Below are 11,907 nucleotides of genomic sequence, written 5' to 3'. Positions count from 1 at the left end.
TTTCGTGCCCTCCTGAACCAGCATCTTTGTCACAGGTTTAAGACAATTAAAAAAAAAAAAAAAAAAAAAAAAGGAAAAAACAACAACTTGAGCGCAACCCAGTCAGTGTTATAAAATACACCGTGGGTCTTATTAACAGTCAACAGTAGTTAATGGACAAAAACGCAGTGCTGTACCAGCTACACCTCCTGTACTGGGGGGAGCAAGGCAGCGGCCTACGAGGCCCTCAGGTGGCGGCCATAGGCAGCGCCGGGCAGGGGAAGGGGCAGGGAAATGGAGTCTCTGCCAGCAGGGCGCTACGGACTACAAGTACCAGAGTGCACCGCGCGGCAGGTAGCCGCAGGTTGCTCCCGGCGGGCTCTGTGCGGCACCCTGGGTAATGTAGTTTACCCGCGCAGAGGCGCCTGGCAAGCTGGAGGCGGGGCTGGCCGAGAGGCGGACTACAACTCCCGTCAGGCCGTGCGCCGCGGCGGGGCAGGAGGGCTGCTCCTGCGGCCGGTCGCCGGCGATAGTCGCGACTTGGGTGTCGTGTCGGGGCGGCGGGGCCATGGACAGCCGCTGCTACGGGTGTGCGCGCAAGTTCGGCGTCTTCAAGAAGGAGGCAAGTGTCGCGACAAGCAGGCCGCCGTCGGGTGTCACCCGCCCAGCTCTGCCTGCCTGTTAAAAAAAATAACTAATTAATAAATTGGTTAATTAATTAATTAACAGCGGCGTTCTGTGTCCCCGCAGTGCGGCTGTGCCAGCTGCGGCCGGGCCTTCTGCTCCAGCTGCCTCAGCTTCAGCGCCGCCGTGCCCCGCTGTGGAGGCGGCCCGCAGAAGGTGTGCAAGCAGTGCCACGGCAGGCTGACCGGGTAAGGGGGTTGCTGAGGGGGAGCCGTGCCTTCTGTATACACAGGCACGCTGCCTGTGCTGCGGAATTCACAGAATTTCTAGGTTGGAAGAGACCTCAAGATCATCGAGTCCAACCTCTGACCTAACGCTAACAGTCCCCACTAAACCATATCCCTAAGCTCTACATCTTTACAGTTACAAGCCCTGCCGTCGCTGAGCTGCTGTTTTGTGAGCTGTTCTGTCCAAAGGCGTGTACCAGGGTTTGTGAGGCTGTGCTCTCTGGTGTCAGCGTAGCCTGAAAGAACTGCGCTTAAATCTTCATGGATGGACCCTGAATATCTATAGATGTCCTAGTCAGAGGAGACCAGGTTACACGCCACCATGTGTTTGCTCATCCTTCCAAAAGCGCAGCATTTTCAGAAGTGTCATAGTTCAGCAGCTTAACGTTATTATCAAAGTAGTACCTCTGAGCAAACAGCATCTCAGCTACTCGTTTTTGAGAGGTCTCTGCTATGTGTGACCTGAAAACTTAAATTTTGAAACTTAGAATTAATTTGCTTCTGAAAGAAAAAAACATGCAAACGTATCCTGTAGGTTGCCTGTTGAAAACAAACAAATTAATTCAGTAACAGTGTGGGTCATACACGTATATGAACAAGTAACACAAGTACATGAGAGCCCCTCTCTCTACCAGTTCCTCTGTGTTCTCTTCCTTCTTTTGCATTTCTTTTACCTCCCTTCCCTGCTTTTCTGCTAGAGCAAGGAAGTTCTGCTGACACGAGCAAATGGGAAATTTTCTTGTTCTGCAGTTGTCTAAAGAAGAGCCTTGTATTCCACAGGTCTTTACTTCAAAAGCACTGGCTTGTGAAAATATCATCAGCTGTTGATATCAGGTGCAAATACAGAAGTTGCAGTATTTCAGCTTTGAAAATTTCTGACTTCCCATACTCCAAAGCCATTTATAAAACAGCCCAGCCTTTTCCCAGGTCTCTCTTGTTGATTTTTTTTTTCCTTATCTGTTTAATGTCAGTACTGTAGAGTTACAACAGAAAAAAATTGTTCTCTGACTGAATAGCTGGTAGATAGTATACATAGACTGCTGTTCTGTGGGCTGCACGGACTGAAGTTCTTCATGCAAACAGCTTTCACAACTGACACCTTTGAGCTGGAAAGTGGTCCAGTAAAGACATTGCCTTTGTTTGTTGTTATACAGGCCTTAGCACAGATGATTTTGTAGCTTTGCCTTCTAAGAATGAATAAAATATGCTACCTTACGTAAGTGTGTGGTTTAGCAGATCAGCATGAACACAGGGAGGTAGGACACAGTTACACAAGACATGATTGTGTTGTGCAGTGTTCAAGTGTCCTAGAAGAAGTCATCGTGATACTGGTGATTACATAATGATTTTTGTAACATTTTATTTAGCTTATGCATTATATAATTCTGTTTGTTGCATGCCACAACCCCTTTCAGAGAGTTGTACGCTTTGGAAGCTAATTACACTGGGAGGCTCATCTAACTGCTCACTCTCTGCTTGCTGAACTGGGATGTGCACGCTCTGGAAGGTGAGGGTATTTCAGCCCTACCTGGTGTCCATATTAACCAATTCTTTGTTCAGATGCAAAACAACAGGAACAAAGGACTAGAAGTGAAGTTCCATACTGTCCAAAGCAGCTATATCATCTTAATCTCTTTCATCAGCTAATCACCCCCCATATTAGTGAGGTTATGAAAGGGACTCTACCAGGAGGTCAGTAAACGTGTATACTGATTCCTCTTGGGTTCAGAGAGTAAATGACTGAAGCCTTTAAGTGGCTGGAGCCTTGAATTCAGAGATGTCAATGTTTTTGTCTTTCAGACAGGAACCTCAGAACAGTTCAGCAAAATGGTCACCACCAGAAAACTACAAAAAGTGAGTAGCACTTGCCAGTCACCCAGTTGTTTCTGTTGTAGAGTGATCAGAGAATGGTTGAGTTTGGAAGGGATCTCCAGAGGTCATCTAGTCCAAACCCCCTGCTCAAGCAGGGTCACCTAGAGCATGTTCTGGGCCCTTTCATATTTCCCCATGGAGACCACAAAAAGCGTGGGGGGTTGTGTTGTGATGTGGGTATTTGCTTGATCAGAATTAAGGATGGGGCTTTTGCTGTGCTGTTTGTTTCTTTTGTTGTGAAGGATATAGGGCACTCTTTTTACTTTTGAATAGACTCAAGAACAGCAGCCTGCCAGTGTTTATCTGTGACTGGTTGTGGTTGGCTTGGAAACAGGAGCCTGGTGGTGAAATGTTCCCTGGCTCCTCAGAGATGGTGCCATGCCTACTACATCAATGAGCTGTGGTTTTCCTTACTCTTGGCAGTACCTCATTGTGCCAGTATGGGAGAGCCTGATACAGGAATGAGTGGTTTTTGTTCTCTTTTACACTGACATTCTTCACATAGCCTGTTGGGCTCACAGAGGGTGTTTTCATATCTCAGGATTTAAACTCCCCTCTTTTCAATTGTTGTGTCTTTTTCTATCCTTGTCACAGGCGTGTGGCAGCTTTTGAGGCTAAGCAAAACCAGATGAAAGGACAACAGAAGGCGGCTGCCAAATCCCCAAGTCAAGCTGACTCCAGATACCAAGGGCTCTCAAAAGAGGATAGAGCTATTGCAGAGAGATTGCAGAAGCTCAGAGAGGAAAGGAAACCCAGTAAGTTTTGAAAAGCACTGGAGATTCCCTGGGTGGGAATGCTGCTACTTGGGAAGCGTGGAACCAGGAGGGAGAGGGAAGTGCTGGACGCTCAGTGTCTGTCTTTAGGAAATTTAAGGGTTAAATGTGATCAGAGCAGCCACATCTTGTTGCCACAGTGGCCAGGTTCCACAGTGATTTTAATTTTTCACGTTGATTTTGTTCTTTGGGGTTTTTCTTGAAACTGCTTCTCAGTTTTAGGGCAATATCTTACCCATGAAATCACTTCCACATTTTCCATTGTTTGGGGTAAAAGTCTGGGTCAAACACAGTAGCAGCAGAATGAAATGAGCTTTTTTTGGCCAAACCATTTTGCAGAAGTTTTTCTGTGGTTCATTTTGCTGGACCACAGTGGTACCAGTCTCCATGGGATTATGTTCTGGCCAGCCTTGCTACACAGAGGACAAAAAGGGACTCTGATCCCAGTCTACAGCAGTCAGATATGGGGCTGCCTCAGGGTGCTTGTGGGAGAATAAACTTTTTAAAATGCTATACGGTCTCTAAAAGGGAAAGAAACACTGCAAAGTGGTTACCTTGTTGTATAGGGTATTTTTTTTCAGCCTGATAGGCCTGGGATTATGTTAAAGAGTGTGGGAGCAATGGACTGTACTGCCTAAATGGCACGCATTTCTCTGCCTGTCCATGGTATCCCTAGTCAGCTGATTGCCAAATGAGGTTACAGTAACAGTGGTCTCATGGCTGGAAGATAAAACGTGGAGGAGGCAGTGACTCGGGAGAAGAGGGTAGCAGTTAGCATTAGGGTAGCATCCAAGTCACTGCTGCATAACTCCTCCTTCAGATCAGGGGCCGAGGGAGGTTTTTGCTCTGGTGTTCAAAGCCTGATTCCAGAACAAAATACAATCTCACTGAAAACAAATATCTTCAAGTTTTTTTCTTAACAGAATAACCCCCTACCTTGGGTTATTCTGAATTGCAGAGTCCATCCCTTCTCAGGCTGAGATCGAAGCTAGGTTGGCTGCGCTGAAGGAGGATTACCGGGGACCTGTTCCATCCACGCAGGAAATGGAAGACCGTTTGGCTGTCCTGCAAGGAAGATGTCCTCCTTCCCAGGCTCCCAGACCAGTAAGCTCCTGCATCTGTTTGACCAGCAACGTGTTCTGAGCTGGCACAGTAATTCCTGTGTCCCAGCATGTTAGTCTTTCTTTACCTTTCAGCTTTTTTGTGTCCAGGTAGCTCATTTTGCATCATTGCTTCACTAGAAAATTTTTGGCTAACTTTTACCAGTATGCTGAATCAATTTCAGTTATATTTTCCTTAAGAACAAAGGAACATATATAGTACATGTGTTGTTTTTAACAATAGACGCTAGCCTTTTTCTTCTCTACCCATTTGTGTACCTAAATGGCTTGATATTTTTTCAGAGCCGTTTATTTGTGGTTTTGGGCTTATCCACCCTGCATTCTAGTTGTATCTTGTGGTTGTTATTGTATCCCCTCTGAACAAAATCCTGTTAATTATTCCAGAAATGGAAGCCCAGGGCGGTAAAGTGATTAGCCTGAGACTGAAGAGGAAGGAGATGGATTTTCTGCCTTCAAGGCTTATATGAATGATCTTGTCCCTGATAAGTTGTTTCCTCATTCTCCTTTTTCAGCAGTGCTGTGCACACAGCTGTTCTCTTAGAACTCAGTGGGGCTGGTAGTTGGCACTGCTGAGAATGGGACCGTGTTTACTTTGAAGGTAGTGGCAGAGCTGGGGCTGGGTTTCAGCAGCATCTATTCCTATACATTCAGCACCTCCTTGCCTTGTTTAGCTGATTGCATTTAGAGTTGTGGGCATTCAACAGCTCTGAGAATGAAGCCTTGAAAGTCTTACACCAGATACCCATAAGCTGAGACTCACAAGATCAGTAGCTGCATCTTTTTATGCTGATTCTCCATAGGGTGATGTTGCTATCTGACTTTTCCTTTGGTTGAGTATGCTGCTTTCCTCTCATTTGCTTTCTCTTATGTCCTCCTTGTTTCTCAGGTACATCGACCCCCTGATACCAGAAGTCTGACACAGCAAACAGATGATCTGTTAACTCAGCTGGCTGAGGAAGTTGCCATTGATGAGCATTACAGTCCAGGAGCCCAGCCTCAAGGTATCTATTTTGGAATCCAAAGATCTGTGTCTTTCTAATAATGTATGTGTTGCCCTGTTCATCTTACAGGTGAGCTTGGTGTCCAGTTTATCTCCCCATTGTGACTCCCACATTGACTAAGAACAGCCATCCAGCTTCGTACTGGGTCTCATCATCTTTACTTGAGAGATGGTTCCATTTTCTCAGGGTTGTATTACTCAGATTGCTTCTGTCTGTTTCTGTAAGGCCACACTTCCTAGGGAGGAGCTGCTGCTACTCCTAATGTGTCTGTGCTCTGTTGTAAAACATCAGATTGTGGGATACCATTACTTTTCCAGCTACAGTGCTTCCTCTGTAATCTCCCTGTAAAGTGCAGATTAGCTCACTTTCTTTTCTTCACGTACAGCGTGGATACTGTTGTGTCATGCCTTCTCCCATTATAATCTGGATTAATGGAGAGCTTCAAGCTTCTCCCATACTGTCTGTTGCTTTAGTGATGTTGGCTGTACCAAAGAAACACTGCTGCTGAGTCACCAGCATGTTCTTTCTGCCTGTCTGTTTGCAGCTGTTAGTGGCCAAAACTTGAATGACCTCAATCGGGAAAGTGAAGATTTTGCTTGCCGTGCAAGTCTGGACCCAAAACAGCTAGAGGAGGAGAAGAATAAACTTCTGGCAGAGGCTGCTGCTGAGCTGCGAGATGAAAACACTAGGCAGGAAAAGATCTTAGAAGTTGCTAAGAGATTGGCAGTGCTCAGAGGTCAGGACCCAGAGAAAGGTGGGTAGCAGAGGAGAATACAGTCCCAAGAGAGGGACCAGGTTCCTGTGTCAGTAATTTATTTTCTGAGAGGCTTTTTATCCATTTAATTCCTCTGTTCTGCAAGAAACAGACTGATTTTGTTGCCTGTAAAGTTGTAAAGATTCGTTCATCCTGAAATCAGTATGAAAAATCAGTATGAAAGACCTTAGCCTTAGCATCTTAACCTCAACTAAGACATCGAGGCTGGAACTGTAAGGATGGCCTGCTTTGTCTTGTACCTTTCTTTGAGATAAATCTTGCATGCTCTGTCTCTCATTCGTGCAGTTACACTGGAAACTTATAAACTCCCTGACAGTGATGAAGAATTGGATGAGGAGGAAGCCATTCGGAGAGTGCTAAAACAGGTCAGAAGTGGCACCTGTGGCCTTGTTTATCTTCCTTTCAATCAGTCCTGGTGTGCAAAAGTCCTAGGCTGTTTAGCACAGTTTATGCCTCCATTTCTGTCTAAAATGTCTGTGAATTGTTTTGCAGGCAGACATGAGCTTTCTGTGCTCATATTCCTGGCTGATGACACACCACGTGTATGGTTAGCATGACGTTGAGCATCTGCTGATAGCTGCACTGTGAAGCAGAGTGCATTAGTTTAGGGCCCCTGCTGTCACACTGACTGTTCACAATGTACACACAGTATTCAAAGTGCAAGTAGAGCAAGCTCACAGCTGTCCAGAGAACACCAGACTGATGTGTTCAGTCATCTCCAGTTACTGCATGGGGGCAAGGGAGGTTTAGAGTCTAGAATGAGACTCCTAATTTTGTTCTAAACAAGAGGCTTCTTTCTTTCTGTTACTACCAGCTCACAGAGGAAGCGGCCCTGGATGAAGCAAGTGGATTCAACATTCCTCCAGATCAGACCACCCAGCCAGGACCCTCACAACAGAACCTGCATAAGAAAACAAAGCAAAAGGTCAGTGAACTGGTGAGGATCTCTTGAAATGATGTGCTTCAGGATCCCAGGAGAGTACAGCTCTGCAGCAAGAGTTTGATGTATCCTAGGCTCAGTGCAGTGAAGGGAGTAAAAAACCAAAACAAACAAAAAGAGCTTCTCCAAGGCAGACAAGCTGAGAAATCAAACGTCTCAGGGGCGTCTGCATAGCTGACCAACCCTGAGCACAGCTGTGACTCATCCTTGTGCTTGTAAAAGAAATTACTCATACCCTGAAATCCAAATCCTTTCAGGCTGGCTTTCGGCTGAATGGGATAGTGTCCTCTAAACCCAGAGAAGTCAATCAAAATTAGCTTGCCAAAGTGGATATCAGAGAAGGGATTTTTAACTCACCCATATAATTAGACCAAGAAGGCCATGGTCTAGTAGCATACAGCCTGGAACAGGGTAAGCGGGAGGTTTTCCAGTGCTTTCAGCATGTGCAGAATAGACTCTAGGTAGTAATCAACCATCTGTGTTCTCTTGAAACGTCAGAGGAAGGAATTAGCAACAAGATACCCTACATTCAGAATGGATTCCAGTGTGTTATGGAAATACGTACACCTTCTCCAATGTATATTATGTGAATTAAATGGACCTGTGAGTCACAGACACCTGACAGTCCTGTCCCTGGTAAAAGAAATTATTTAATTGTAAGCATTGTTGCAAACAACCATCTCATAGGTATGTCAGCCACCTTGCACTTTCGGGATCACTGATGTAAAGGCTAGTGCCATCTTACTACTGTTGTGTTAGGAAGCTGCCTTTGTCAGTGTGCAGGCATTCTATTTTGGTGTGCATATGGCTGTTCAGTTCTACAAACTCTCTGTAAAGCACAAGGAAACAATGGATGACCTTGTGAATACGTTCCAGATTGTGATTTCAAAAGATCTTTTCAGCCCAACCTGAGGTGCAGATCAGTGGTAGGAGTCTTTTGGCAAATCACTTTCTTTGTCCCTCAGTTTTCTTTGTATAATGTGGAGAAAATAGAAACCTCAATTTTTCCCATCTTCCCACCACTTTCCCTCCACACACAGCTCCTTTCAACAAAACCAGTTGATCGCTTGCCATTGCAGCAGGCATTGTCTGTCACTTGGTCTTGCTGTTGTGCCTGCCAGAAGATCTGGGCTTCAACCTTTAGCACAGTCCAGGCGATGCGGGTGTATATTGCTGTAGGCACTGAATTGAGGGTGTTTACCTTCCAGGGAATACAAATTCATAAGCAAATGCTGGTAGTTTCTTGGGTGTTTATTTAACAGTCTAGATACGCACATACATGCATATGGAGCCTATCCTTGAGCTCTGGTCAAGTTCATCTTGACTTAGGATCAACTGAGAGTGAACATCCTTGGGCTATTTGATTTGTCACCATGGCCATAATGCATTACAATGGAAGCACTGTGTCTGTATTATGTCTGCTACGGTTTGAATTCCGTGTCTGTTTTCTTTGTGAATCAGAGCCAGACTCCAACCAACACAGCTCTTGCCAGGACAGATGACAGTGACGAGGATGAATTACCCTGGTGCTGCATCTGCAACGAAGATGCTACTTTGCGCTGCCATGGCTGCGATGGGGATCTCTACTGCCAGCGCTGTTTTCGGTAAGTCTTGCGATCCCTCTTCATCTGAGGGGCAGGTCACAGGTAAGCTTGGCCGCTTTTGTTTGTTCATCCAGTTGGGCAGAAGAACAGAAAGTAGGAAGGAAGATTCGAAGAACCCAAATCTGAGCTGAATGACCAGTAGTTACCCCAGGCCTCGGGGACTAAACTGGCCCTGGGCAGCAATGCTCTGTCTGTTCTGCTCCAGCACATGTTTGGGCACATTGTTTGGCCGATCTCTGGAGCAGCTGATGCATGTGGGATGGGATAAGTGAGTCCATTGTTTAGTGACTTCTGTGGCTTTTTAAAGACGTTGATGAATAATCTAGGTTGGATTCTCACAAGAGGGGAGATCAGACAGTATAAATTTCTGAGGATTTTCTTAGGTTGAGACCGTGAAGTCTTAAACCACATTAAAAATGTCAGGTTGTTGAAATATATGGAGAAACTTCTCTTCCTCAGTTGGGTCTTGCAGTGGCTACAGTCTTACTGCCTAAAAACCCGTAACTTGATTTTTGACAAAATGTTGCTGTCTCAGATTTGGAGGGTTAATTCCCTTGAATACAAAGTTATTCATCACAGCCTGAGTGGTTTCTCTTTTTTTTTTATGTCTTAAAAGCATTGAGTAGTTGGCTGTGTTCTCATTAATTCTGGATGACATTTAGGTAGCAAGATGTTAAGGATCTGGTTGGGAAAGTAAGGGATGCTTTTATGTGTATTCTCATTTCCTGCAAAGGGGTTTTATAGAGAGATGAGAACGGAAAATGTACTAAAATCGTAAGAAAACATACAACTGGCAATATCAGATGACTTAAAAAGAAAAGAAGCAAACAACAGATCAGCCAAGCTTCTATAACAGCAGAACCAGTGGTGTGTCAGGTGAGTGAGTATATCAGTTGTATGCTGGAGATGTGAGCTCATGTCTTACTCAACACTGCCAGCTTCTCAGCATGGTTAAGACAGCTGCCAGTATGCTGCATTTTAGCCATGACAGTTATTTTTCAGAGCTGTGTGGAGCAGACTGTCATTTTGGCTGTTGTCATAGGAGTCACTAACATGCCTGTGAATCACAGACATGGTGCTGAAAGTAAGCTACCAATTACAGGAATCTCTCAGAGAGGGAAGGAGTCAGAGAGGCCTGTTGTCATTTCCCATGCCAGCAGACAAGAATGAACAGAGCTTTTCACAAAGTACATCAGAATCTTCTGCTCCAAATAAGTGTTTCAAGTAACCAGTCTACGTGGCTGCCCGTGGGGTCCTATCAGTTAGTCCTTGGGATAAGTTTCTTATAGGGCTGCTGGGAGGCATCCTATGCAGTGGCTAAGGGTGAGTTTCCTGGCTGGGTGTTTACTCCTGACTGCAGCTTGTGTTTGCTTTTTTAGGGAAGGCCACGATGAGTTTGACCTGAAGGACCACCACACTTCCCGCTATCACCTTCCTCGCAAGTAGAGGTGATCACATTCTTCATGGGCAGAAAAGGAGATGGAGAACGGGAAAAGAGGGAGTCGGCCAGATGGGAAGACTCCAACTGGATTTGCAGCCAAAATGGGTGATGTTTTGGACAGTAAAAGGATGTGCTGTAATCTGAGAGAGGCTTGGAGGGCATGTATCGTTGTCCTCACGAATGCAACCAGAAAAGTGCTGGGTTTGCCATGCCTGTTTGGGATAAATAAGGACTTGATGTGAGGAGGTGGATATGCATCTATATATTTATAAAGTCAGGCGATGTGGGTAGCAGTAAAGATGTGTGGTTAAGGCAGTGCTGGCTGATAAGCAACTTCCTGCTTTTGCTAACTTACACATTGGTTCACAAGGCAGCAAAGCACTTTGCACTAAGAAACTGTCTACATCATGGTCATGTGTGATGAGAACTTCCAAAACATAATAAAAACTATTTACGGAGGCCTGTGTTTAAAGTCTTAACTGGGAATGCCTGATAGCTCTTTAGGAAGTGTCACCCTCCTGTGATATCTCAGTCCTTCTGTCAGGTGGCTCAGGGGAAGATAGTAAGGATCATGAAGTCACAAAAAATGTTTCTGTGGTGTTGCTGGGGAGGTGCAGAGGAGTGATGGTTACTCCGCCTTGATGAGCAGTGTTGCTCCTGTACTTGAAATGAAGGTTGCTTTGTAAAGGTAATTTGCTACAAACACACTACATTGTGATCTGCAGTGGCAGTGCCTAAATTCCACATTATTTGTTAGCACGTTAGTCTGGAAGAGTTGTGTGTTAATATTAAGATGGGGTTTGGCTCTGTTGGTCCCCTGGTAGAATAAAGATGCTACTTGTATGATGCTGTTTATCTGGCTGTGAGAGAAACTCAGTTTAATTTACTTATATCCGTCCCTGGAGATAGTTCAGATGCACGTGACACATGCCAGTGGCCACAGCACCCAGATTTGCTTGAAATACCTGACTAAACTTTCCAGAAGTCAGCTGTAATCGGTATGAGCTCTTCCCAGGGCTACAATGTGACTTCTGAGACAGTTGTCTAAGGTTGACAAATTCTAGGAGTGTCAAAAAAAAAATTAAAAATAAAATCAAGGATTTGTCTTTGACAGAGGGTTTCCAGTGAATCTTGCCTGTCTGGTTTGACATCACCACTCCCAGCTGTCTGCCCTGCCCTGTGCTGAAGGTCACTGCCTCTGTAGGTGAGGTAACAAAACAGTATTTGCCTGCACTTCAGCCACCCCTGCTCAGAGCACAGTAAATACCTTAAACTACCTCTGAAGGTGGGTTTATGTTGGGCTGGATCAGGTGCTTCAGTAGTAACCCGTATCAGACAATGTGGAATAGTAATACTGCAGGTTGACCCAGCAAGAACTGCTAGCGTGTGTGTCAGTACTGCCAAAACCCTTTGTTAGGAAAGGGTAGCAAAACCTGACTCTTGTGGAGGATGTTCTTTCCCCTAAGAGTCCTTGCTTCAAAAGTGCCTGC

At 45.2% G+C, this 11,907-nt stretch overlaps 1 protein-coding gene across 2 annotated transcripts; it reads left to right on the top strand.

The window, feature by feature from the left end:
* Positions 1–474: 474 nt before the first annotated feature.
* ZFYVE19 (zinc finger FYVE-type containing 19) lies at positions 475–11,019 on the top strand. 2 transcript variants are annotated; one of them, XM_084288290.1, is made up of 11 exons: positions 475–601; positions 730–851; positions 2,691–2,744; positions 3,357–3,517; positions 4,494–4,639; positions 5,543–5,657; positions 6,202–6,411; positions 6,718–6,797; positions 7,247–7,357; positions 8,834–8,976; positions 10,356–11,019. In XM_084288290.1, the coding sequence occupies exons 1-11, from the start codon at positions 548–550 to the stop codon at positions 10,420–10,422; spliced, it is 1,263 nt and encodes a 420-aa protein (XP_084144416.1). In that variant the 5' UTR covers positions 475–547; the 3' UTR covers positions 10,423–11,019. The 2 variants fall into 2 exon arrangements, with proteins under 2 accessions (XP_084144416.1, XP_084144417.1); XM_084288291.1 differs by lacking the exons at positions 475–601; positions 730–851 and adding an exon at positions 1,679–1,724.
* The last annotated feature ends 888 nt before the right edge of the window (positions 11,020–11,907 follow it).

Source organism: Netta rufina, assembly GCF_964035555.1.
Source record: "Netta rufina genome assembly, chromosome: 5".
NCBI classification, from domain to species: Eukaryota; Metazoa; Chordata; class Aves; order Anseriformes; family Anatidae; genus Netta; species Netta rufina.
Note: the sequence above shows the minus strand (reverse complement) of the source record. Positions and strands in the feature narration are given on the sequence as shown.

What these genes read in the sequence shown, in the direction of transcription:
- ZFYVE19 (XM_084288290.1), top strand. Translation starts at nt 548, where the DNA reads ATGGACAGCCGCTGCTACGGGTGTGCGCGCAAGTTCGGCGTCTTCAAG. An exon ending in TGCCACGGCAGGCTGACCGG is followed by an intron (nt 852 to 2,690) that starts GTAAGGGGGTTG and finishes TTTGTCTTTCAG; the next exon opens with ACAGGAACCTCAGAACAGTT. An exon ending in TACTGCCAGCGCTGTTTTCG is followed by an intron (nt 8,977 to 10,355) that starts GTAAGTCTTGCG and finishes TTGCTTTTTTAG; the next exon opens with GGAAGGCCACGATGAGTTTG.